Source organism: Drosophila pseudoobscura, chromosome 3 (genome assembly GCF_009870125.1).
Source record: "Drosophila pseudoobscura strain MV-25-SWS-2005 chromosome 3, UCI_Dpse_MV25, whole genome shotgun sequence".
In the NCBI taxonomy this organism is placed as follows: domain Eukaryota; kingdom Metazoa; phylum Arthropoda; class Insecta; order Diptera; family Drosophilidae; genus Drosophila; species Drosophila pseudoobscura.
Genome location: NC_046680.1, coordinates 22,373,691 through 22,398,225, shown reverse-complemented (window position 1 = coordinate 22,398,225; position 24,535 = coordinate 22,373,691). Strand labels below are relative to the sequence as shown.

At 44.7% G+C, this 24,535-nt stretch overlaps 1 protein-coding gene across 1 annotated transcript in view; it reads left to right on the top strand.

The window, feature by feature from the left end:
• Positions 1-24,535, top strand: part of shn (zinc finger schnurri) — a 46,120-nt gene that overhangs the window by 3,739 nt on the left and 17,846 nt on the right. The window contains exon 2 of the mRNA XM_033378791.1: positions 14,081-14,137. Coding sequence (XP_033234682.1) covers positions 14,081-14,137 — 57 coding nt within the window. The remainder of the gene's footprint in view (positions 1-14,080; positions 14,138-24,535) is intronic.

The window sequence follows — 24,535 nt, the reverse complement described above, 5'->3', positions numbered from 1 at the left end:
TTTGTTATAGTTTTTCCTTGAAAGTGGGGTTGCCTTTCATTACGGTCGTTTTGGGGCGGAAGGGTTGAAGGTGGAGAGCCCTTAAGTGCCACAAAAGTAGCTCCTTTCCACACACATACACACACACACACACACACTCGTATGTAGGTCTAGGTGTGGCCGCAATGTCCTGTTCCAGAAACCATTTCCATTTGCTGATTGCTCTGATTTCGTTTTGTATTTTCATAAAACTCCGCCTTTGACTGGGAATTAACTTTATTTTCAGTTGGGATTCTCTCAAATTAAATCTTTCTTGACTACAAAACGGATTAAAAAACACACAAAAGTGTACGAAAATAAACAAAACATACATCTGTTTAAATTACAAATTGTTTTGAAATTTGTTCTATTGTAAAATGTACGAATTCCAAGTCCAAGCCATGTTTAATCCCCCCTCCCGCATTTAACATCCTTTTTGAGGGAGAGTTTTCCTAATTACCAATAAAGTGCCTCCACTTCTTTTCGCTTAAAAGCCAGCTTTGGGCCCGAACTTCAGGTGGCATAAAGCTGGGGTTTCCCTTTCCCCCGGGCCGTATCATAGCCATAAATAAAACACTCAACCCTCCACCCTCTGGCTCTGCTCTCTCGCTGCTCGATTCGGCTTGCAGGCAGCAGCCACGCCCAGGAAATCCCCCCTCCCCCACTAGCCGCTTGGGCCTCTAAAAAGGTCAGGACAGAGTGTCCAAAAGTGCCAAGGAGCAACAAAAACAAGAAAGGCACCATGGAGAGTGGCACAGGGGGCAGCAACAGAAACGGCAAAGGAAACTGGAAAGGAAGGAAAATAAATAAATAAACGTGAAACGAAATCCAGGCCCCAGAAAATTCTACGAGAGTAAGCCAAAATAAAACCCCATACCATACCTGTAGACTCCCCACCCCCACCCCCACCCCCGCCCCCGCCCACTGTAGAACCTGCCACAAGAGGCAAGAGGCACGGCCAGAGAGGCGAAAATACGTATACAAAGCAATAACAAACAACAAAAAAGAAAGAAAAAGAACGAAAACAAGAAATTAAGGGAAAAGTTAAGAGCAGAGCGGAAAATGGGGAAAAACAAGGCAACGTGCAAAAAGTACACGTGTATCTGTGTATCTGTGTGTGAGTGTTGCCAAACCTCTTCATCAGACACACACAGATACAACGAGTGTGGCATGTGTGTGTGTGTGTGTGCAGAGGGAGAGTCTATGAAAGCGCAGGGCTTCCCCAAATGATAAAGTTTTATTTGCTTTTGCGGGCGCACACACATTGGATTTTTGTGGGGCAGCAGCAGCAGAAGCAGCAGACTGTGGCAGGGGCAGAGGCAGAGCCAGAGCCAGAGCCAGAGCCAGAGCCAGTGCCAGCACTCAACCATAATAAAACGAACATTGAACGAACAGGGGAAAGGAGGGTCATGCGAATTGTGGGGTTCATAATGATGATCCAGATGATGATGATGATGATGATGATGATGACGTTGTCGCCGTCGCCGCTCCTCCATCGTCAAGCAGTTACCACAGAAAAGCGAGCATTAAACCAAGTCAACCGACCCATCCTCAAGAAATGCGCCACAGGAGACTGGACTATAGGATATCCTGTAAATAAGGGACGCTCAAGGATGAGGCTAGTGTGAAATTGTGATCACAGCTTCCCGAAGGATATCTGGGTTCCTTGGGTGAGAAGGTCTCTTTCTGGAGGATAGATCAGGCTTCATTAGTTCACAGTATCGAGATCAAGATCACCAATCAAAAAATAACAAAGACTACCGACTTTTCCTGATAGATTTCAAGCTTTAAAAAATTATATTTTTATGTTTTATTTTTCTTAAAAGGTTGTCCTTCTTTTCTTCACATAACTTGAGTGTCTTTCAACTGGTGGTAATAAACTATTCTATTCTGAAAAGCTGATAAATGCAGCTATAAATCGTACCTCAACATTTTGTAGCTTCTGCTCACCGTCGGAGAAATATTAAGCTTTCAAATGAAACATTTTTATTTAAAACTTCGGAAAAAAACGTTTCTAATCCGCTAGTTTCATCACAAGGATAGAATTGAATGAAGCTCCTGTGGCAACATGAAATTCAAATGGAACGTGATTATAACAGAATTATGTACGTCTCGATGCTGCACAAGGTTCCTAGCTCAACCCACTCTCCCTTTTGGGCTTTTGTGAGCTGTAAATAAAATTGCATTAAACTGTGTTCAATTTCAGCAAACACAATAATACAAGGGCCCCTCCTCATCAGGGGGCTGCATCTGCTGAAGCGAGGTGCGGGATTGAGGGATATTCCAGTGGAGGATTGCGAGGTATCGGATGTCCCTCAACCCTGTGGCAGACGAGTTTCACACAAACGAGTAGGCAAGAGCCAGCGTGCCACAGAGACAGGGAGAATGTGCAAAGGGGCGGTGGGCTAGTGAGTGGGGGAGTGGGGGAGTGGCAGTGTGGGAGTGTGCGAAAGAGAGGGGCTGTGAGGCGGAGAGTGCCACGGATACGGATGCAAGGAAACGTGCGCTTGGCCCCCTGTTTGGCCCGACCTTCCCTGTCGTGGCGCGGCATGGGGACGGGGTGGAGGGGCCTTGTTGGCTATGGCCAATGTTGCCTCCTGTTGTTGCCGGGGCAGAAAGCTGCTCAACAGCGCCAACAAAGGAGGCAGAGGCAGAGGCAGAGGCAACGACGAGTGAGTGACGGCAACGACCGTGAAAGGCCATTTGCCTTCTTCCTTTGTGTGTGTGTCTGTGTGTGTGAGAGTATCTATGTTTGTGTGTGTGTGTGTGTGTGTGTGTGTGTGTGCAAGGATAACCCAATACAATTTCTGTTTTTGTTGCCTAAGGACGTGCAGGAATTCGCTCGTGTATCTCTCTCTCTCTCTCGATTTCCGGAGAATGGGCCTACGATTGGGGATTGGGGGCTGTTAACCCCACTACGGGAAAAGTGGCATATCCTTTGGGTGGCATATAGCTTTGGCCAGGACCTGTGACTGATGTTGGAACAGCTGCTAGCAAAATATTTCGCTGGTAATTTGAAATATATATATAAATCCACTCTCTCCGTTGCATTTTCTCGTCTATGCATTCGGGGGAAATTCCCCGCGTTAGTTGAGGGCGGTGGGGGGGACTAGAAAAACACCCCTATCCATCCCCAAAATGATGGAGCTAAGCAAAAGCTGTTGATTTATTTATGAATTGCCAGCAGGCCAGCTTATTTTCCAGGTACTTTTTGGAATATCATTAATTTTTAAGCATTTTCAGCGCACGGCTCGCGGCTTGCCGGTTTTCCTCATGAGTCAGTGCTCGTCCTTAATTTCGCAGGCAGTCAGTCTCCCCAATCGATCGTCAAAAGATTGCCCTGCAGATATTTCATACACCAATCGTTCAGTCCCTAATTGGGTTTCACTTTCCAATTAAAATACAAGTACAACTACATATGTACATATGTATATATGTATGTACATACTAGTACAGACTGGTGTTCGTTGTGTTTGTGAGTACGCATTGGATCGAACGAACTGCTTGTGTGTTTGGACAGCCACTGATAACCTCTGCTTCCCCGGAGCCCCTCCGCGCAGCATAGGTCAATGCTGAATGCGGTCAGTGCGTTCCCGCCTCACCGGACAGGCAATCTGCCGGGCAAATCATCGGAGCTGTTGAATATACACAACAATTTGGTGTTCAATAAACTGAAAGCTCTGAAGCCCTAGTACGCATGGGGTTTCACAGGAAATACGCTCAAAATCGGACTTCTTTGTTCCTGGAAATTCTGTTTTACCACAAAATGCATGGAAATTGAATGGTTCTCTATGAAAAATATGTTCCGATATTCCGATAAGGAATAAAGCTATGCAATTGCTAGTTTCGATCGAAAACTTCAATTTAAAAGGTATTCTATGGGATTCAACAGTTCCCATAATCTGAAATGAATTGAAATGCGTATCAGCTGGACAAACAAACATCACTTCTATAGATTCTTATCACCCAAAACCCCACGGACCGCCGTGGTCCCCCTTGCCAGACAAAGAAAATTCTTTGGCAAAAAAATGAACGGACATGCAGCAGAGCAACAGAGCAGCAGCAGCGGCGTCACACAGTCGCCTCAAGTGGTGACAGAAATGAAAAGAAAAAAAAAAGAAATAAAATAACAAAAAAATAAAAATTGTTTATGGTATTCATTTCGGTTTTATTTTCTTCTAATTTCTGTTTGTCTACGCAAAGAACACAAACACAGACGAAGAGAGCGAGAGCGAGATATCACAGAAACGTGTTGAATATAGGCTTACAAAAGCAAACACATCAGAGAAGCAGAGCGTGAGAGCATGAGAGAGGCAGAGCAAAGGCAATGGCAATGGCAAAAGCAAAAACAAAAGCATCAGCGCGGCTGAAATATGCAAAGTCAGAATCAGAGTCTGAGTAACAGAAGAGCAACAATATGGCAACAACAGAAAGGCAAATAGAGTGGGGAGGAAAGAAAAACACAGCGCAGGCATCACATCACGTCATACCGGTTTCTCTTTTAATTTCAGCTTCGTCAGCGCTTTTGGGTCTTTTGGCTGCTGCTGTTGTTGTTACAGAGGTATACCCTCGCAGAGGGTACTACGACTTCGATCAGATGTTTTGCAATGGTTAGGTAGAAGCGTCTTCTTCTTCTTGTAACGAGAAAATACACACGGATCTGTGCTCTGTGAAGTGTGCAACGGTCTGAAAGGGTATTAAGTGTCCATTGTTCATATGTAGTTAAGCAGAACAAAAATATACTAAATCGATCGATGACAGGGTAACCAAATCTTCGAAAGCAGTCTTTTGGTATTGGTGTGCTGCTTCCCGTCCCCAGAAGATCCCCGAGAAAAAACGAAACAGAATTATGGGGGGAAGCTCCGCAATCCAAAGTCCCAAAGGCCGAGACAACGAGAGACAAACACGCGCGCACCTTGGCTCGGCTCGGCTCAACTCCATGCGATTCAATTCGAGCTCTGCTTTGGCACTGCTTTTGCACTGCTTTGGGTAGGGGGCAGCCAAGAGCCGCCAACTTTTTGCCTTACAATGCACTAATAAAACCACACTTCTTGCACCCAAATGGCAGACTGTGTGTTAACCTGTTTCGCCCTCATTCGATTGGGTGTGCGGTGTCTGTCGGTTTTGCCTGTGTGTGTGTGTGTGTGTGTCTGTGTGTGTTTGGATTGGGCTCAAAGCTTTATTAAATCCGAGAGGAAGCTTCGCAGAACGAACCTCAAGATACCCTTGCACAAACAATTTTAGATCAAATTATGCAAATTTTGCTGGAACATATTCAGAAACAAGTTCTAACCGAATTCTTAGTATTCCCCTGATAGACCAATAGTTCTCTGCCATGGGTGGGTGCTGCTGCGGCTAAGATCTTTCGGCCGCTCCCACAACTGACCAGAATATTAGCTGATAACCGATTGAGTGAGGGGCCCAGTGGCTCCACAGCTCTGCTGTGGTGGTTCTTGGGCTTCCCGATGAATCACCTGAGCGCTTTTGAGTGGTTCTATCGCCCGTATTCCTGCTCGCTCTACAGTCTCCCTATCTCTCTTTTACCCACTGTGCTGTTTTCAAACGAGTTTTATATCATCTTATGGTGGGGCTCTATCTTACTCACCGCTCTCACACATAGACACATACACACTTGGAAGTCTTGAAATTATCGCACAAAATTTCCTGGAATTTCATTGCCTTCCGCCTCCGCACCTGTATGTGTGTGTCCCTTGTGTGATCAATCGTAATAATCAATAAATGATCAGCCCCTACAATATATACATACATACATATATCAATTTAATTTCTAGCCTGGCCAAAAAATCATTTAATGCACATTTCTTGTCGTTTTGCCTACCAAAATCAATCCGTTCAGCAAACGTTACGCTCCAATTGAAATTCAAATTCAAATTCGAATTCAAATTGATTTTGCATTTTCCCATCAATGTGACAGGGGAGCTTGAATTTGTGTGGCGGGAGTGCTCGAATTTTCCACGTGAATTTGTGGCACGGGGACTCGAATCTTCCCAATGAATGTGCGGCAGGGGAGATGCTAAGACAACGGAACTCTTATGTACCTCACATGCACCATATGCATGGGTTCGGATTCGGATGGGTGGGTGAACAAGTGCTGGCAGGGATACACGTGATACGGTCTGTCTGTCTTCCATCTTCCAACCCTTACGTTAAAAATTAAATATAAATTTCTGCACAAACGTCGAAAGGAAATTCGCAGAATACCGAAAAGTGATTTCCGATAAAAAGTTAAGTGCCCTCAAAAGAAAAAAACCTCGGAAGACAAACAAAACCAAAGCCCCACAAAAAGGGCCCAAGCAGGTTCAAACACTCCAAGACGATGGTCTTCCTCCTCAGTCCATGCGTATCATAAATATGAAAATGATGCAGCATCGGAGTTGGGGTGGGGAGGCACGGCACAAACAAGGTGACTGCGTCAGGTAGTTCCCTTTTTGGAAGAAGTCGACGCCTAGGGGCCAAAACCACGACAACGACCACCATTCAACGCCCGAAAGCGCAAGACAATAAACAAGCCAAGATCAAAAGGGACTGGCCTGAAGATGGGATGGGGATAGGTAGACAGAGTGTAGGGAGCATGCTCTTGTGGAGACAAGTTAGCCTCTGGCGGAGGGGATGCCGCTGATGATGCACTGCTTGCTATTATAATGCTGCAGCGCTCGTTCTTCACCTTCTGTAGCACTCCTTCTTACTGCTTAGTTCTGATGCAGTTCCACTTTCATTCATGTGTTAATCCACTTTAATCGTGTTCGTTGATATTACTTTTATATCTACCACTGCTTCTTTATTTCTCTTTTTTGCAGCAGATTCTTTTTCTTATACTTCTGCACTGCTTGTTCTTTGTATTACGCTTTACCACTGCTTAATCTTATTCCAATTATGCGGTTTGACTGCTTATCTTCAGCTGGCTGTATACAGCTAAACCGTCTTAAAGACCAATAAGCATGGAAAACGGTCTCATTCTTTATGCATCCATCCCCAACCTCTGCCGACACCCCCCGCCACCACTGCCACGACAGTCGTCTGGCGACGGGCGACGTTGTCGTCTTGCTGTCTGGTCGATGGCGGTACTTTCAAAGTGAAACGCACCGGAGGTGCAATTGGAAATGCAATTTAATCATGGATAGAGGGAAATTGAATATGATTCGGATACATAGTATATTCTACTCGAAATGTATTCAACTCCTACCTATGAAGTGTTATACCGATACGTACTTTTCCCTTGAAAAGAAAAAGTGGAAAACTTCCCTTTGTGCATGCAAAATACTTAACTTTTTAAGAGCTTTTCAGCTAACTGAATTCTGTTCTACGCTACTCGGTAGTACGAGTAGATGTTGATTCCCCGGAATAGACGACAATGAACAAGTTCCTGTGAAATCAGGAGATGTGTGGGGGGGAGGGTGATTCGTAGTGGGAGTGGTAGGGCGAGAAATGCTGAGCTAACTCTTGCCACAAAATTATAGACACAGAAGCCGTAAAGTTGTCTCTCGTTCGCTTTGCCACTCTCCCATCTCTTCTCTCTGCTGCTTGCTGTGGGCCATTTATTGGAGGAAGTCACGTTACAAATGTGGCACGTACAGCGTACAGCATACAGCGTACAGCACGTTGTGCACGTTGGTGAGGCGCCAGAGTTTCAGAATTCTGTTTATAGACCGCTCTCCACGCACAGTCTCTCCCACTGACAGACAGTCGCACTCACAGACAGACAGACAGTCTGACGAACAGACGGTTCTATCTCGCCCCGTTTTTGCGACAAGCTCTTGCTGTAGATACAATCAGAGCGAGACAGAGAGAGTGAAAGAGACAGAGGGAGAACGAGCAGAAGCACAGTCTCGAACAAAGTTTCAAAGTGGAAGAATATAACCAAAAAGAAAGGCAAAGGCAAAGGCAGCGGCAGCGGCAAGTGCTATACGTACTTGTATCTCTCGGATACAAATACAGATACAAGACGGTGAGCAAGAAGTTGATTGAGGATTCACACAGATACTGAGGCACACACACACGGAGGCAGATAGACAGACACGGGACAGACAGCATTCGTTTTTGCGCCTTTTTCTTGTTGTGCCCCTCGGTGGAACATGAAAGTTGGCAGCTGTTGCCGTTGCCGTTGCCAGGATGCTTCGGTGTTCGAACTTTGCAACAGCAACAGATACTCGTACTTTCATGTTTCGCTGGGAGCCTGTATCTTCATATAAGATACACACACACGCATATATGTACATATTAAATTTGGAATGGCTGCAAATACACCCACACAGACACAGTGCTGCCACGACTATGACGTAGCCAACATATTTTACCTTCGGCTCGTACTGTGCGTTGTTCTCGTAATTTATGTTCACGCAGATCGAAAAATAAATCTTTACATATTGTTCTTCCTCTTGTTTTTGTTTGTGCTCCACCGAAAGCGAAGGACACGATAAATTTCTGCACAGCCAGGGATGGCATTCGAGATGAACATCCCTCGATAAGGTCTGGGGATTACGGTTGAGAGCTCTCCTAGAGGACCGCTGCCCCAACCATATAATACACTCGGACATACCTTTATTCTATTAAGCCTCCGTTTCCATTCCATCTGTGACGTTTTTTTCCACCCAAATATTCCCCTTTGAACTTGAACTGAACTGCTTTCCATCACTGCCCGTGAGCTGCTTCTGATTATCATTATCTGCTGGAAATGGGAATGCGAGTGCGAAGTGTGTACGATAATAACGGCAAAAGCACCCGTGAAATCTTATCGCTACAGAGTGATTGCCGTGCTGATGGTGGGGGCTAAAACAAAAGCCGAGCAATTAAGGTGACACCAACAACAGCAACAACAAGCAAAGCAGTAAACATTGAAGCAGAGCAGCAAGCAGAGAAAGAGCGCCGGCTAATGATAATCGGTAAACGAAACGAAAACGAAACGACTTAAAACAACAAATCAATTGAAAAAATAAAAGAGCAATCAAGAGTGAAAGAGAGAAGAGAGCGAGCGATTATGTGTGTGTGTGCGCTGCAAGAGAGCAACAAGCAGGCGAAAGTTAACAGAAAGCAGTGACAGCGCTGTTAACAGGGAATTCCGTCTCTTATGTTAAATTGAAACGATTGAAAGCAGTGCAGGTGTATGTATAGTATGTATGTGTCTATGGCTGTGTGAGCGAAAGAGAAAAAGACAGAGAGGGATAGGGAGCAGCATTATGATATGGTGGGGGTACAATTCAAAGGAAATTGAGCATAAAAAGTGAAAAGTGAATAACTTTTGATAATTGCCATGTCAGCGCACTATGGTCCGAACGACCACTTTTGTTGGCCAAAACCTAATTTTTCAAAGTCAAAACTGAAACCTGGTTTTGATCGCTCTACATTAGAAAAAGATCGACCATTAAATCTGCGTACCAGAAATTTCCATAGATGGCGCCACATTCGCAAAATCAGCTGTGCAACCCAACTGTTTTTATAGTAAAGCACGTGAAGGGAAAAAGTGGCAAATTAATAACCACTTTAGATATCTCAAAAATTGAAAAACGCCAAGACGTGATTAAATTTTTTTGATGAATCTTAATCTGTCGGGTTCTTACTACGTGTTTTGAGTTTTTAACTGTCTCTAGTAGTTCTGATGTCTTCGTAATTGAAGGTTAAAGTGAGGCCTTCAACATGTGCCAACTTGTAATGAAAACTAATTTTTGAAAAGGTGTACAAAGTGAGTCCTACCTAGTCCCACCCTGAAACCTTTTCTGTGTCGTAGATTAATAAATTCTTTTTGAAATGTATATAGTTAGAAATGCCACTTTTTACCACAATTCTTGGAATTTGCATTAATAGAGCATAACCTCAAATTCGAAAATGCAGATTTGTTTGCCGAATGGAATTCAGAGAAGGGTAAAATTATCAATTATTTGAAAACGGATCTTAAGGCGACATATCATATAATATTAATAAAGCTTTTGAAGATACCAGCAAGAAAATTTGTTACCGTTTGGCAACATACCGGAACAAATGCCGGTAAAATTCAAAGATGTTTGAACGAAAATATGTGGATTGGCCACAAGCCTTTGTTATAATACATTTATCTTTATGTCCAAATATGCTAACTAAGTTCGTAAGGCTGTACAGGACCCAGTCGGAAAGCCGGCACATATCTCACTTAACGAGGCGTTAACCTTGCTTCTAGACAAGGATTTCGGCAATAATTTACGGAAACCTTTAAACGATTTTATTTTTATTAAAATCAAAATTTTTTTTAGTCGTGCAACGCCGTTTTCTTAAATAAAATATGCTTAATACTTTTTTTCACTATAACTAAAAATTTAAATATGCATTATTAAAAAAAGGGGCGGTGCCACACCCATTTTTTTTCTTAAATCCATTTCTTATTGATTATATGTATCCAATACAAAAAACTAAATGAAAAAATCTTGTTCCGTTCGGGAGTTATTAATTTTGGCCAACAAAAGTGGTCGTTCGGACCATAGTGCAGCGTTTTGGCATTTCATTTTCTGCTCTTTCAACTGAACGCACACACTAGCACATATGCATGATTGTGTACGTGTGTCAGATTAGCGGTAGATTCTCTGACAGCTGTTAAACGCAACTGTGGGGCGCCACCACTTAAGATCTCGTCCGGGTTTTCCTCGATTGCCGGCTTTTCCCCAAGCTGCTTTTTAATTTAAATTCGTCAGAAATAAACCATTAAAGGGTTTAAAACTAGTATCACTTATTAAACTGATATCTAGATATCAAATTTGTGCATCTCTAAGCTCATACCATAAGCATTTAGTAGTTCTGTTTATTCCCGCAGAGATAGGGGCGTTGAATGGCAGATAGCAAAACCATTGTTGCGCCGCCTACCCTCCCCAGAGTCGCCTCCTAGGAATTACAGCACTTCTGCTCTAGTTTTCCTTCCCCCATCCCCTGAGAGCAGTCAGAGCTGTTCAAATGTCAGGCTTCCCCACGGGTTTGTGGCCCACACGCACAGAGGGGGCCGAATTCCTCGCATACTCGTACTTCTACTCCAGCAAGTATTTCCATGTGGGTCGCACAGCCCGACGCTTACAGCTGGCCAAAAACCAGCGTCAGAGCCAGAGACGGAGCCTGTATGCAAATCCATATCCACACACAGACACACGTATTTTTATATGTACTTCTCTCTTTTTGAATATAATTTGTTATATACTTTTTTGTGTCTCAATAAAATGTGCAAGCAGCTGCAAAAATTTGGCAGCAACAAAAAATGCGCAGAATGCATATTTCGCTTTTTTAGCGATTTTTTTGTATAGATCTTTGTTTGCTATAAAACAAAGAACAAACAATTTATTGTTAATGCTATTTTTGGGTGCAATTGCAGAGCGAAACAATTTGCCAAAACTTGGGCGAAAATAAATCACTAAACCACATCGCCATTACGCAATCAACAGGCCGCCGTATACGTCACCAACAAAAACAAAAAAAAAAGAGAAGTGAATTGCTAATGAAATCGAAAACGAAAACGAGAAAACGAGAAACCGAGAGGCCAAAGTACATCCAAATGGGTAGATATAGGGGTTCGAATAGATGGATTATAGATTAACGGTTTTGCGTAGTTTTGAAATATTTTTAGACCAATAAACTTATCTTCTAATCAGGGGGATACGTATACGTATCCTGCTTCACAAAATTTATTGACTCCCCATGATAATAACCTTCTATCCTCCAATCAGATCCTCCTTTGACATTGACATTTTACTCCTCATCTTTGTTCCATCTGTCATTGTCATTTTCTATGCCTACTGTACCCTAGTTATCTGCGTATAGTCCCCATTTTACGATCCACTCTGAGGTTATCGTATGGCCGGGTGGATTAACGCCTAATAAATCGCAAATCTGCAATAAAACCCAAAAGTAAAATCATCTGGAAACACTTTGCCCTATTGCCCATTTTGTTTACATCGAAAAAATCTCGAAAAATAATAAGCGCGCAATTGCTGAATCATTTTATTGGCTCCGCTCCTCCTACCTGTCCCTCTCTAGAAATTACTCATACGCCCCAGTGCCCGGGTAGATCGCTGTGATGGCATCAGCAGCGGCAGCAGCAGCAACGGCAGCAGCTCCGAGCTGAACTCATGCCGAGAGCGTATTCGTAATGAGCCGCAAATGTTAATTGTTCTATAAACATTCGAGCCAGCAATTAGTAAGGCAGCAACAACAGCAACAGCAGCGGCTTCCCCGCACAGAAAGAGAGGGCAGATAAACTGGTTGCAGCGAGGCATTCTCCCAACCAGTTTTGCTAATGCCAAAACCCCAAAGAAAGAGGCTGAAAAGACGGGATGGCCGGATGGTCGGATGATGACGACGACCGCGACGACATTGCCAATTTCAATCTGGTTGGGGCTTGGATGTGCATGTTTCCGCTTTGGGGAAGAGCAGCAGACAGAGCTGGTCGCCAACGAGTCGCGGCCATAAACAAGTGCGGCAGGTGGTAAGAAAAAACAAAAACCAGAGCCAGAGCCAGAGCCAGAGCCAAGCAGAAGGTGAAGGAGTCACAGAGAGGTGGAGCGGCGTGTCTCCCCAGTGCCCCGATGCGTGCGCAATCGAGGTGTTCTCATCTTCTCGGCTGCCTACCTGGGGCAACTTCTTTTCTGCACTTGGCATCAAGCTACGGCAGCGGTTTCTTCTGTTGGCTGTTGGCTGTTGCCTGTTGCCTGGCGCGTCGAGTGCAGTGCAGAGCAGTGTTGGCCAGCTGCCTCCATCGGTTGCTGTTTGCCTGGTTGCTGCTTTAATTTGCATGCAGGTTTTTTCCTCTCTCACTCGCTCTAATCTAACTCTCGTTCTCTCTGGCGTTCTGCTCGAACTCTGCACCTTTCATTGCATACTTGGAGGCGTCTCCGATTCAACGAGGCGTCTCTAGGGGTAGTGGAGGCGGTGGAGTAGGGTGTAGGGGGAGTGTAGGGGCCACGGCTTATCGATGATTCGTTCAAAGTGCAGCCACTCGCAGCGATTAAGCCCGAGTGCTTTACAACTTCTCGGTGACCGACCAGAGTCAAGCGGACGGCCAGACAGCGCCTCGAATTGACTATTCAGTGTTTCCACCATGGCAAATACTGATAAGAATCCCCCGGCCCCATTGAGCGCCTCTTAATCGCATTTGGTTTATAGTCGATACGATCCCCTACCCAGAAGAGGGTCCCCCCATTCCGGGGGACGACATGCAACGGACAGGAGGTGTAGCAGCGGAGGTCACAGTTGTAGATCGGTTAGGGTATTCCCACTGCGCCACTGCCTCTCCATATGTTTATTATTTATTTCTCCTCGTTATTATTGCCACACACTCTGCAGCGGCCAGTGGCTTATCATCAATCCCGAAAAGTGCGTCATTCGAGTGCCTGTGTGGTCACCCAACAGATACCCGTCGTACTGGCTTATAACACGAGTGTTTTCCAACAAGTACTCGGTATTTGTAGTGCCTTCCAAAAGGGAACTTCGCCACAGTTTCCCAAGAAAGATCTTTGAAGGCTATTTTTAGTCACTCATCAAATGCGTTTTTCACGTTTATTCTGCGCGAAAAATCCTCTCATAAATACTTCGAGATACAGACACACAGACACACGCCTACACACGCACCGCCCAAAGATACAGCTATTTTAAATTTAGCAAAGAACGCAACAAAATTGGCTTGTAAACATTCTTGTGGAAATGAATTTTCCCCATGGTTTGATGGCCTCTGTCTGACGCTGTTTTGGCTTTTCCATGGCCCATGAAAATTGGCAACATTCGGCTGCCCCTCCGTGCCCCTCCCATCCATCCGTTTGCTCGCCATTAGAATTCTCTATTTTCTATGTGGGAGGTGGGAGGTGTGTCGGTGAGTCGGTGTGTGCTGTGTATTTTCCCCCATTTTCTTTTGCTTTCGCTCGGCCATCGGTTCTGGCGTCATCAAATGAAATGTCAGTGTCAGAGCGTGGGTGCGGCAGAGGTTTGATCTTGAAGCAAATTGCATTACTCGTAATTTCCCATCATCCCCGCAAAAACATCTTAATCTTAATTTTCACCAAAGAATCGAAATTAATTGAAACAAATCGTTGCTTGCTTTCAGAATCCACAGTAAACTCACGAAAGAGTGCCCTGGAAACGGCGCGTGAAAAGCTGAAAGGTAAGTGATCAAAATTTGTATTCCAGAAAATGTATCGATTATCGATCGGAGTATTTCAAATATTAAAGAATTCAGTAAGCCATCATCCGGTTATCGATAAATTATCATAATAACTATTCGTCTATGACTAAACTACTCAACCAAAGATTCGATTAAAAAATCGATAAGTATCGGCAACCTACAAAATTAGCAATTATCGGTTTTCGGTAGGTGAAATCGAACGATGATTACAAATCACTGAGAAACATGAAGATTAAGTATACCCCCAGAAATTCCAGTCGGTAATCTTTCTTATAAACAAGGAGCTTTGAGACATAAGTGTATGCATATATCACTGATAATTCAATCAATACCTGCAAACCTATATCAGTCGTGACTCACAGTAAAACTGGCAATCAGTGCACCGCTATCACGGCCACAAAACAGAAGAAAAAGTTAAATTTATAAACCGAATTTGAAATATTTGACAGTCGCGTCGCATTGCAATGACCTTCGGGAGGGTGCAGAAAAAATAAAAGTGAAATGCGAATGGGAATGGGGGACTCTATGGGTGGCTCCAATGCACAAAGCACCGCGCAAACAGTCACCCACAGCAGAGTGTGGACATGTGTGAGTGGCTGGCAATATTGATAAAGTGCGTGCTCTGTACATACAAAGCGAATCAAATAGAACCGCTGAGAGCTTCATTTGATAAGGCCGAATGGCGTGATTCATGGCAAAAGAACACTCCACACCGATGCACACACGCACATAAACATTCCTATAAATAATCAAGTAATACGAGTATATAAAGCACATTATATACCAAATATAAGCTCCGTATCTATCGTTGTTGTATTTGTATCTGTGCGAAAGCGTATCGGAAAAGATTACGAGCTTCTGGGCATACTTATAGGTACTTTTGCCAGTCAACCGCATTTCACTTTCATTCCGAAAAGCCGATACGATACGTGACGTACACATAGGTACATACCCATATGATAAATCCTCTGTTTTACATATCTATTTTAGGGTTCATTTGCGGCACTAATTATAAGGGGTATCTGTTGAGCATTTGCCAGCTCGAAGATACAATTATGCTGTTAGGGATTTTCGCCAGAAATGAAATCGGTTCTACCTGTTTCCTTTTTTTTTTGACAAAGCCACTTTTAATTGCCGACAGCCTGAGGATCTGCCTGTTTGACTGCCTGCATCTTGAGGGGTTGGCTGCCTAGCGCCAGGCTCAAGGGCTGCCTCAAGTCAAGTGGCAGCGTAAGCCCAGGATAATCCTCGAAATTCCTTTGCATTGATGATTTTATGGGTTTTACCCGGGAAAAGCTGTCGTCGGTCATTCTATGTACGTGTAATGATGCCACTCCGTCTGCTTGATGTTTTCTTTCTTTTTTGGTTTTTGGTTTTTGTGGGCCTAAACAGGTAACAGGAACAGTCGCGCAAATCCATTGACGCATGTGATTAAGCTGTCTCGTTGCTGTCTGGGCCGGAACGGAACGGAACGGGCAGCTCTGAACCGATTCAATTAGCTGACATCTGAGGCTACAAACAGCTGCTCTGGCTAGAGGGCTAGCTGGCTGGCTGGCTGGCTGGCTGGCTGGCGTATGCAAATATGCGGCCATCATGGCCAACAAAAGAACAGCCAGAGCGCGGCACTTGCAGATAGATGCAGATGCAGATACAGCCACAGACGCAGATACACAATCAGAGAATCCGGAGAGTCGAAGAGGCAGCTGAACATTCCACGGGCATATTTTCGTTGGCGTCGCCTCCGCTCCTCTCCGCTCCTCTCCGCCCTCCACTCTCCTCTGATCTGATCTGTGCTCTGCTCTGCTCTGCTGTGCTGTGCTTAATTTAAAGCGATTTCATAGACGCCACAAGTACACTCGTACGTCGTGGCGGCAAAGAATGTGTATAAAAGTATCTGCGTGTCTGTTCGCTGTATCTCCGCATCTGTAGCCTCTTGCTTTTGCTCGGGCTGTTGCTGTTGCTGTATCTGTATCCCGTGTGTCTGTGTGCACAAGTCGCCAAACTGGCGATTCCCAATCAGCCACAGCAGCGGCCAAAGGCGGACAGAATCGGCATCGGCATCGGCATCGACATCGACATCGTCAGTTTTATTTACACACAAAACACAGCCCAGAGAATGACAATCGATCGTTGGAATGACTAAACGAATGGCAAATACTCTGAGGGTGTCTGTATGATGTGGAAAACAATGAATATTGGATACCACTTTGGGCAGACGTTGGACTAAAATATGCATACCTTCTGCTAGATACAGATTCAAGAGATATACCCTTTAAGAACGTTCTAGATTCATTGGTAAATAAAAAAGATACTTTGATACAAGTGCAGAAGGGGAAGCATCAGGATAAAGACAGCAGTGTGTCATAAACATATACAATAAAGCCTAGACACATTCGATATGCCACAGAATATGCAAAACATTCTGCTGCAAATGATATCCGTATATATGTATGTATGCATATATATTAGCCCGGTTTTGACGGCTATGGCTATGGGCTCGAAGCATTCGTCATCGCCACAGCTTCTTTGTGGTTGTAGTTGAACTGTTCAAATATACGAAAATAACACCGAAACCAAACACGGGACTGTTGTTGTTTCAGTTCTTGTTGTAGTTTGCTTGCCCCCTGCCGCACTATACTATACCTTTTGTTGACTGCCCGCCACACACAACACACTTCGCCCTGCCCCAGAGCCAGCGTTGCGTGTCAACAAATGAGCAATCAACGATATTATAATAGCCAAGTTAAGTTAAGCGGCCTGAAGCACTCGACACCCAGCACGCTCGGGGGCCCGGACCCTCTGCGGTCAATATTCGACATTCGACATTCGGCACTCGGCACTCGGTATTCCTAGTGCTTGAAGCGTGTAGGTCGTCGGTTGACTAACGTCTAGGCGTCTAACGTTTATTTATTCAACGCTGACGCATGCAGCAGCTAAATTGTGCTGCCCCCACCACTGCCACCGCCACCACCACCAGGCTGTCTGACTAAGAAATTCTAGAAAGCAGCGATAACCCGCGCGTACTATTTAAATGAAAGGCCAACTAACTGATAACTGGGATTGCACTGTCCGGGGGGGGAAGCGCTCCCAGAAAATTCTGCTTAATATTAGACCAGATTTCTAATAGAAGCAATTGAAAGATGGAATCCATGGCGGATTGTGGCACACCTCAATAAGTACCTCATACTTATCGATCAGTAAGCATCACTACCATCGGAGTCTCCAAGCCACATTGAAATCCGCTTAATGCTTGAACGAAGTACCTGCCATTTAACCACAAATGGTTGGGTGCCCCAGCCATACGCCCATCTCTAACCAGTTCAATAATTAAGTGGACCCCAAGCGATGTTACCTACTATGTATTGTAGTACATAATTAGGTGAAACGGACATTCGATCAGAGCTATGCTTACTATCGCATTAGATGCAGAAAGAGCAAACCATTCCTAAGGCTATTCTAGAAAGGCAAGGCAGGGATTTGGAGTTTTGAAGATGTTTTAGACGTTGTTAAGTTAACCCAAAACAATCCGTTTCAGGAATACTCTCAGACTATGATGCTCTCCTCTGCCACTATGTCCGTCGCATGTGTACGCTCCTCTCTTGTGCCTCTTTCATGCTCTTTTTTTTGTTGGCTGCGCATTCAATTAGCTTTGATTGTCGCTTTGCCTTTGTCTCCCGCCCGTTGACGACGATGCGCTCCTCAATTAAAGAAGTTCGCCCGATTGATTACACGCTTAATATCGATGACGAAGACGGAGATGGAGATGGGAGACGACGCCACCTAGCCCCCAGGCACCACCCTTCCTCCAGTCTGACCGTCTCTCTGTCTGTCTGTCTGTCCTATTCTGCTTGCTAAAGCAGTTCAAGTGAATGGTCAAACCTGTTTCGGGGCTGCCACAGCAGCAGCGTGGCATCGTGGGCAGTTGGGGGCATGTGCACGAGCGGTAATAATAACAAAGTTGGAGCCGCCGAATGCAACAAAAACAAGCGGGGTAGGCTAGCTCCGAGAGTCGAAGTTTTTGATACCCTCACAAATCGATCGTTACTTGGACAGATGTATTATTAAGTGAAAAGATTAAAACACATCTTTAATGCTGAGGAATTATTTGCCTAATGAATTCTCTACACGAATGATTATTTTTTTGGCAAACACCTGGTCAAAATCATAGTGACCTCTGCAAGGGCAAGGGTATAAACGACGACGTCGCCAACATTGCTGAACGGGCCAGACATGATCACGTCGCCGTCGCTTTGTCGATTGTTGTTGGCTCTCTCCCTCTCCCTCTCTATGTCTCTCTCCCTCTCTGATTGTTTGTGTTGTCTGCGCTGGAGTTGGAGCCACTGTCGATGTCGGTGTTGCCGTTGCAGTGCAGTCGTCGTCTCTTCGCTGCTGCCATTGTCGCCACTTTGGCGGCACTGGCGATCGTAGCTTCTGGTTGCAATGTTTCCCCGACGCGCCGTCTCCCCTTCAATCCACCAAAAGCGACGACGACTGTTTTATGTAGCGCTTAATGGTTTCATTTGGCTCCCCTCTCTCAACCGGTGCATGTCTGTGTGTGTGTGTGTTTGTATTGATTACCCAATGCGTGAATGAGTAAGAACTCTTTGGGGGCGACGTACGCTGCTGCTGCTGCTGCAGTCGCTGCTGCCTGCAGTTTGGGGCCAGCCACTTGTGCCTATTTATGTTTGCGAGAGCGAGAGCGAGACCAAGAGAGGGCGAACCGAGAGAGAGACACAGTTAATTGTTGCTGTGCAGCCGCCCAATTGCCGATCATTGGACGATAGGACACGGAACGCAAGAGGGGCACGGGTATGGGCATGAGCCCCAGCATGTGCATGTGTGTGAGTTTTATTTTTAAATCAATCGATGCGATAGACGTTTTATTGCTGTAATCAATCGTCGCGTGTAGTCGGGGCAGAGCAGCGTCGCCTGTTCGCTTAATCGTACACACAACTGCTATTACACAGATAGCGTGCATAAGCATGCGGTACACTCCTCGACACATGAATAGGGCATACATACATACACATTTATCTGCTATGATCCAAGACACGTCTACTAAACACCACTACTGTTTAAACCCTAGTCCTTTGGATTCTGAATATGATATGTGGCTTATTTGCTTTAAGTGACGTATTCCAATGTGGCTGGCGGATTGTATGTATACGTAGTCCTGCAGATGTGGTAGATACATATGTACATACAGTGGTGCTCATACACTTAAGCCACAAGAACTACACCAAGAATTTAAGCGAATATCAAGAAAAGTTTTTATTTTACAGCTCCCATTTTTTGTCTCAAATTAGTTCTATATGTCAGTGTTTTAATACAACAACAACCAAGTTATGAAAATATATAGTCAGCGAAATAATTAAAAAATCTGAAATTATCTCCAAAATATCCTGCTCATATACTTAAGCCACCTCAAAAAAAATGGTTAAGAAAGTTAAAATTTGCTCAGTATTCCTAGTATTTTTAATAAAACTACTTTAATATTTTGTAGGATGACCTTTCTGCTTAAGAAAAGTGGAGCAACGCCTTGGTATTGAGTCTACAGGACGTGCCCACTGTTGAGGGGTGATTTTCCTTCATTCTTCCTGTAAAATTCGGCACAAATCCTTTTAATTGCTGTTTTTTTTTGGGCAATGACTTGATTTAGAATTCCCCACAAGTTCTCTATAGGGTTCTGGTCGGAACTCTCCGGAGACCATTACAAAACATTGATTCCCTCTTGGTTAAGCCACCACTTGACTATCCTGCAGCAATGTATCGGGTCGTTGTCCTGTTAAAATATACAGGCAAGTGGCAAATTATCGGCATGTTCTCCAGATAATGTGTTACTCAGAATGTCCCTCTACATTTCGGCGTTCAAAATACCTTGAATCTTCACCAGGAGACCTAAACACGATGCGGTGAAACAGCCCCAGACCATGATCGAAGCGCCACAATGTTTAATGGTCTTCTTTGTGTATTCTGGAGGTAATTATTTGTTGGGTGGACGTCGTACATATAGTTTACCATCACTTCTAAAGACATTAAACTTGGATTTTTCGATCCAAACAATCATATTTCAAAAATTAGGACCTTGGTGGGTATGCACTGTGGCGAATTGAAGGCGCTTTTTAACATTCATGATGGACAGCATCGTGTTTAGGTCTCCTGGTGAAGATTCAAGGTATTATGAACGCCGAAATGTAGAGGGACATTCTGAGTAACACATTATCTGGAGAACATGCCGATAATTTGCCACTTGCCTGTATATTTTAACAGGACAACGACCCGATACATTGCTGCAGGATAGTCAAGTGGTGGCTTAACCAAGAGGGAATCAATGTTTTGTAATGGTCTCCGGAGAGTTCCGACCAGAACCCTATAGAGAACTTGTGGGGAATTCTAAATCAAGTCATTGCCCAAAAAAAAACAGCAATTAAAAGGATTTGTGCCGAATTTTACAGGAAGAATGAAGGAAAATCACCCCTCAACAGTGGGCACGTCCTGTAGACTCAATACCAAGGCGTTGCTCCACTTTTCTTAAGCAGAAAGGTCATCCTACAAAATATTAAAGTAGTTTTATTAAAAATACTAGGAATACTGAGCAAATTTTAACTTTCTTAACCATTTTTTTTGAGGTGGCTTAAGTATATGAGCAGGATATTTTGGAGATAATTTCAGATTTTTTAATTATTTCGCTGACTATATATTTTCATAACTTGGTTGTTGTTGTATTAAAACACTGACATATAGAACTAATTTGAGACAAAAAATGGGAGCTGTAAAATAAAAACTTTTCTTGATATTCGCTTAAATTCTTGGTGTAGTTCTTGTGGCTTAAGTGTATGAGCACCACTGTACGTGTCATCCAATAGACGAGTGCGTACCACTCTTGCCCGCTTGGTTGTGTTTATTGATTAGATTGTTTACCTTTTCTGTGATATCATCAGCGGCGACAAAGTGTTGAGCGTTATCGTACGTCAACTGTCTAAATATATGAACAGCCTCAACGACGGCCAGAGACGGCGCACAGGCACACATGCACAGAGCCAAATGGGAAAATTGAAACTATTTCTATGCATGTGTATGTGTGGGTGGGGGATAGTTCTTATCGATTCGCTTCCGTTTGATTTGGCACAGAAATACGTACGCGTCGACGTTTCAGGCCCCTCGGAATCGGGGTTGTCAAGCTCGTGCATGTAGAATCCCCTTCTTGCTGTTTCCGATAGCCCCTTATCGAAGATCGAGTTTTAATGAGCGTGAGTCGCGGAAACTGATTTATTGGGCGCTGTTGGCGTTTTACAGCCCCAACAAATTAATATCGTATTCTCAGCGATAGTCTGATACCGTCTATCAGAGGATGTCATTAATTTGCAATTAATCTGCAACAATTGATTAGTGTTTCTTCCATTCTCTCTTCATTCACTTACACCTGGATAGAAACCGCCAAGGGAAATCAAAAACAGAAAACGACATGTTTGGGTCTCGAAGTAAAAATACCCTTGCAGATCGATTGACCACATACCGACGATTCCGAATTGCAACATAAGGAAGGAGTGTATAGAAACCAGCAACAAATGCGTATTTTGTTAAGATAGATATATGTATGTACATATGGGCCTGGAAATAGATAGATTTGCAAACTGCTTTAAAAAACTATAATTTCCCCCGTTTAAAAGGGTAAACCATAAGAGGAAACTTCGTTTGAAGATCGAATATTAAGATTCCCTCTCATATTTGGCATGGTGATACTCCTAAATCCTGTCGATTCCTGCAAAGACGCAACGGTGAAACTGGCGACCAATGAATATGGCTAACTTTGCCACTTCTGCTGAAACCTATCACATCCTCTTCCTGCCGGGCTACAAAATGGAACGGCAATGTCAGCCACACTACACTCGCACGTAATAAGAAAGCAACAGCAAAAATCAGTCAACGCCGCAAAGGCGCAAAAATTACAACTAAGCCGCCAAAAATAATATTCCGACATAAGCGAGCTAAAACAATACGAGGCCCCAACGAAAATGGCGCATATAAAATGGAAGAAATAAAAATAAACCCGACGAAACAGAACAAACCAACAGACCCAATTGATCTAATAAGCCAAGAACGCGGCGCTCACTTATTTGTGAATAACATCAGCAGCGAATTCTTTTATTTCGCGCTTGTTCATGCCACCGCGGCAAAAGGCACCGCAGCAACAACAATAGCACATTTCGCGGGCGGGCTTCCCTCGCGGCAGAAAATACGGAGAAAACGATTTCGCTCAATGCCCGCGACCGTGTCTGAGGCGGCAACGTCAGCGTCAGCGTCAGCGTCGGAGGCAGGGCTTGTTTGAGTTTCGTGGAACAAGAACGAAACGAAACAGTGAGCGCCATATGTCTGCCGTTTGGACCAGTGGTGGGGGGCTCTTTCGTGCAGCCAGACAGAGATGGGGAGAATTATAAGAACAGGAACGCACACACATAGACACTCTCACACAGTGACAGCGTCGACGCGCAACAGCCGACGACTTGGCGACGCCAAGGCACTTGCTGTCGTTGTTGTTGCTGTCGTTATTGTTAATCATATGAACAGGGCCGGTTCAGGGGGGCGCGGTTAACTAAGAGCAGTTTCAGCTGATTGGATGATGCAATGTAAGCGGACTCAAGTCAAAATAGTAATACAAATATAGTTGAATACGAGTGGAACACAATTCTGTTAAAAACGTACCTTAATTAGGTCTCACAACATCCATGTAGTAATACTTCACGGAATCTGTATTGATCTGGCTGTTAAAGACTGTTAAAGACAAATGCATGTGCCAGACTACACACACTTCGGCGCCCAAGGGTTACGTTACTCTGCCCGCCCGGTCCGACGCCGACGCTGACGCTCTTGGTCTGCCATTCCACGATCATACTTTGCGCTGTTAGGTTGGCTTCGCTGCTTCGTGTGTTCGTGCTCGTGACGATGAAACGGAATAAATAACGCAAAGCAAAACCGCTACGCTAGCCTCTCGAAGCGAACCGAACATAAACAAAAGGCAAAGAAACCACAAAAGAACGGAATACGCGAATAGTCAGTGAGTCTGTAGTGTGTGCGTGTGTATGTGTGTGGGCGAAGTGCGAGTGCAGCCGTCGCCACAACAAGTTTTGTATTAATCAAATTAGATCATAGGCAAAAGAAGACCTGAAGCACAGTGAGCATGTAAAGGTTACGGCAGAAGCGAATGCCATAATATGCTAATTGAGTACGGTGCGAATCGAAGTGGCCAAAATCCAAAAATCAAAGTGCAAAAATCGCCGTCGAGAGCAAAGTTTCTGCGCGCCAAGCAGCGTGGGGCGGATATTATTCGGTCCTGAAAGAGTGTGAGTGAGTGGAAAAGAAGTAGAGTGGTGTGGAGTGGAGTGTGGAAGGAATTCCAAGAAAAACTGTGAAAATTCAAAATAAACAAAGTCAGAAACGGTCAGGTCAAGAAGCATCAGACATCAGAAGAGGGGAATACAATAGAGAGAGCGGCGGAGCAGGAGAGCAAGCAACACCAACAACAACAAAACCATCCCATACACACACTTTGGGCAACCCCGCGGCCGGGCCGCTGTGTGTGTCAGATTTGTGTGGATGTGTACGTGTCAGTTGGAACCAATGTGTGCGGGTGAGTGTGAACAGCGCAGGCATAGAGATAATCTCGGCATAAGTGAGTGCATGTGTGTGCGCGAGTGAGCAAGCCTGTGAAATGCTGGGCTGTAGGCAGCGGCCGCGGCAGAGGCAGCAATAAGAGGGCAGCGCATTGGACTTGAACTACTTTGAGGCGTTTTACCTGCACTAAAAAGGAACGTAACGTAAATTAAGCCGGCGCCAGGATACCTGCCGCAGCCAGCAGCAGCGGCAACGCCAGCGGAGGCGGCGGCGGCATCAGCGTTCGTGCAGAGCGAGACAAAAGGCTTGCAACGTCATTCCCATTGCAACAACAACAAGAGTGAGAGCAAGAACAAACAATGGGCGGAGGAAGGTGGAAATCCACTTAGGAGGTACACAAAAGCCGCCACACCAGTGGGGGTTCTCCTTGTATGTGTGTGTGTGCGTCTCTATATGGAATTCGAGTATCTGTATCTCATCCCCTGGCAGTTTATGGCCACTCTTAAGTGTGGTACGAACAATTAAACATGCAACAGTTATCATACGTTCCGCTTTGGTCCGTGTGTTTCGTGTTTCTCTCTCCGTTTTTGTGCGTGCGCGTGTGTGTGTGTGTGTTGAGGAATGCCCTCCATGGGAAATGACGACACATGTTTATCGGCTGCTGACGCTTAGAGGCAACCCCCGAAGAGAATGCCCTGACCTTGACAACAGAAAGACCAGACCAACAGATACAGATACAAATACTCGTTTTGCTTGCGGAAGGCG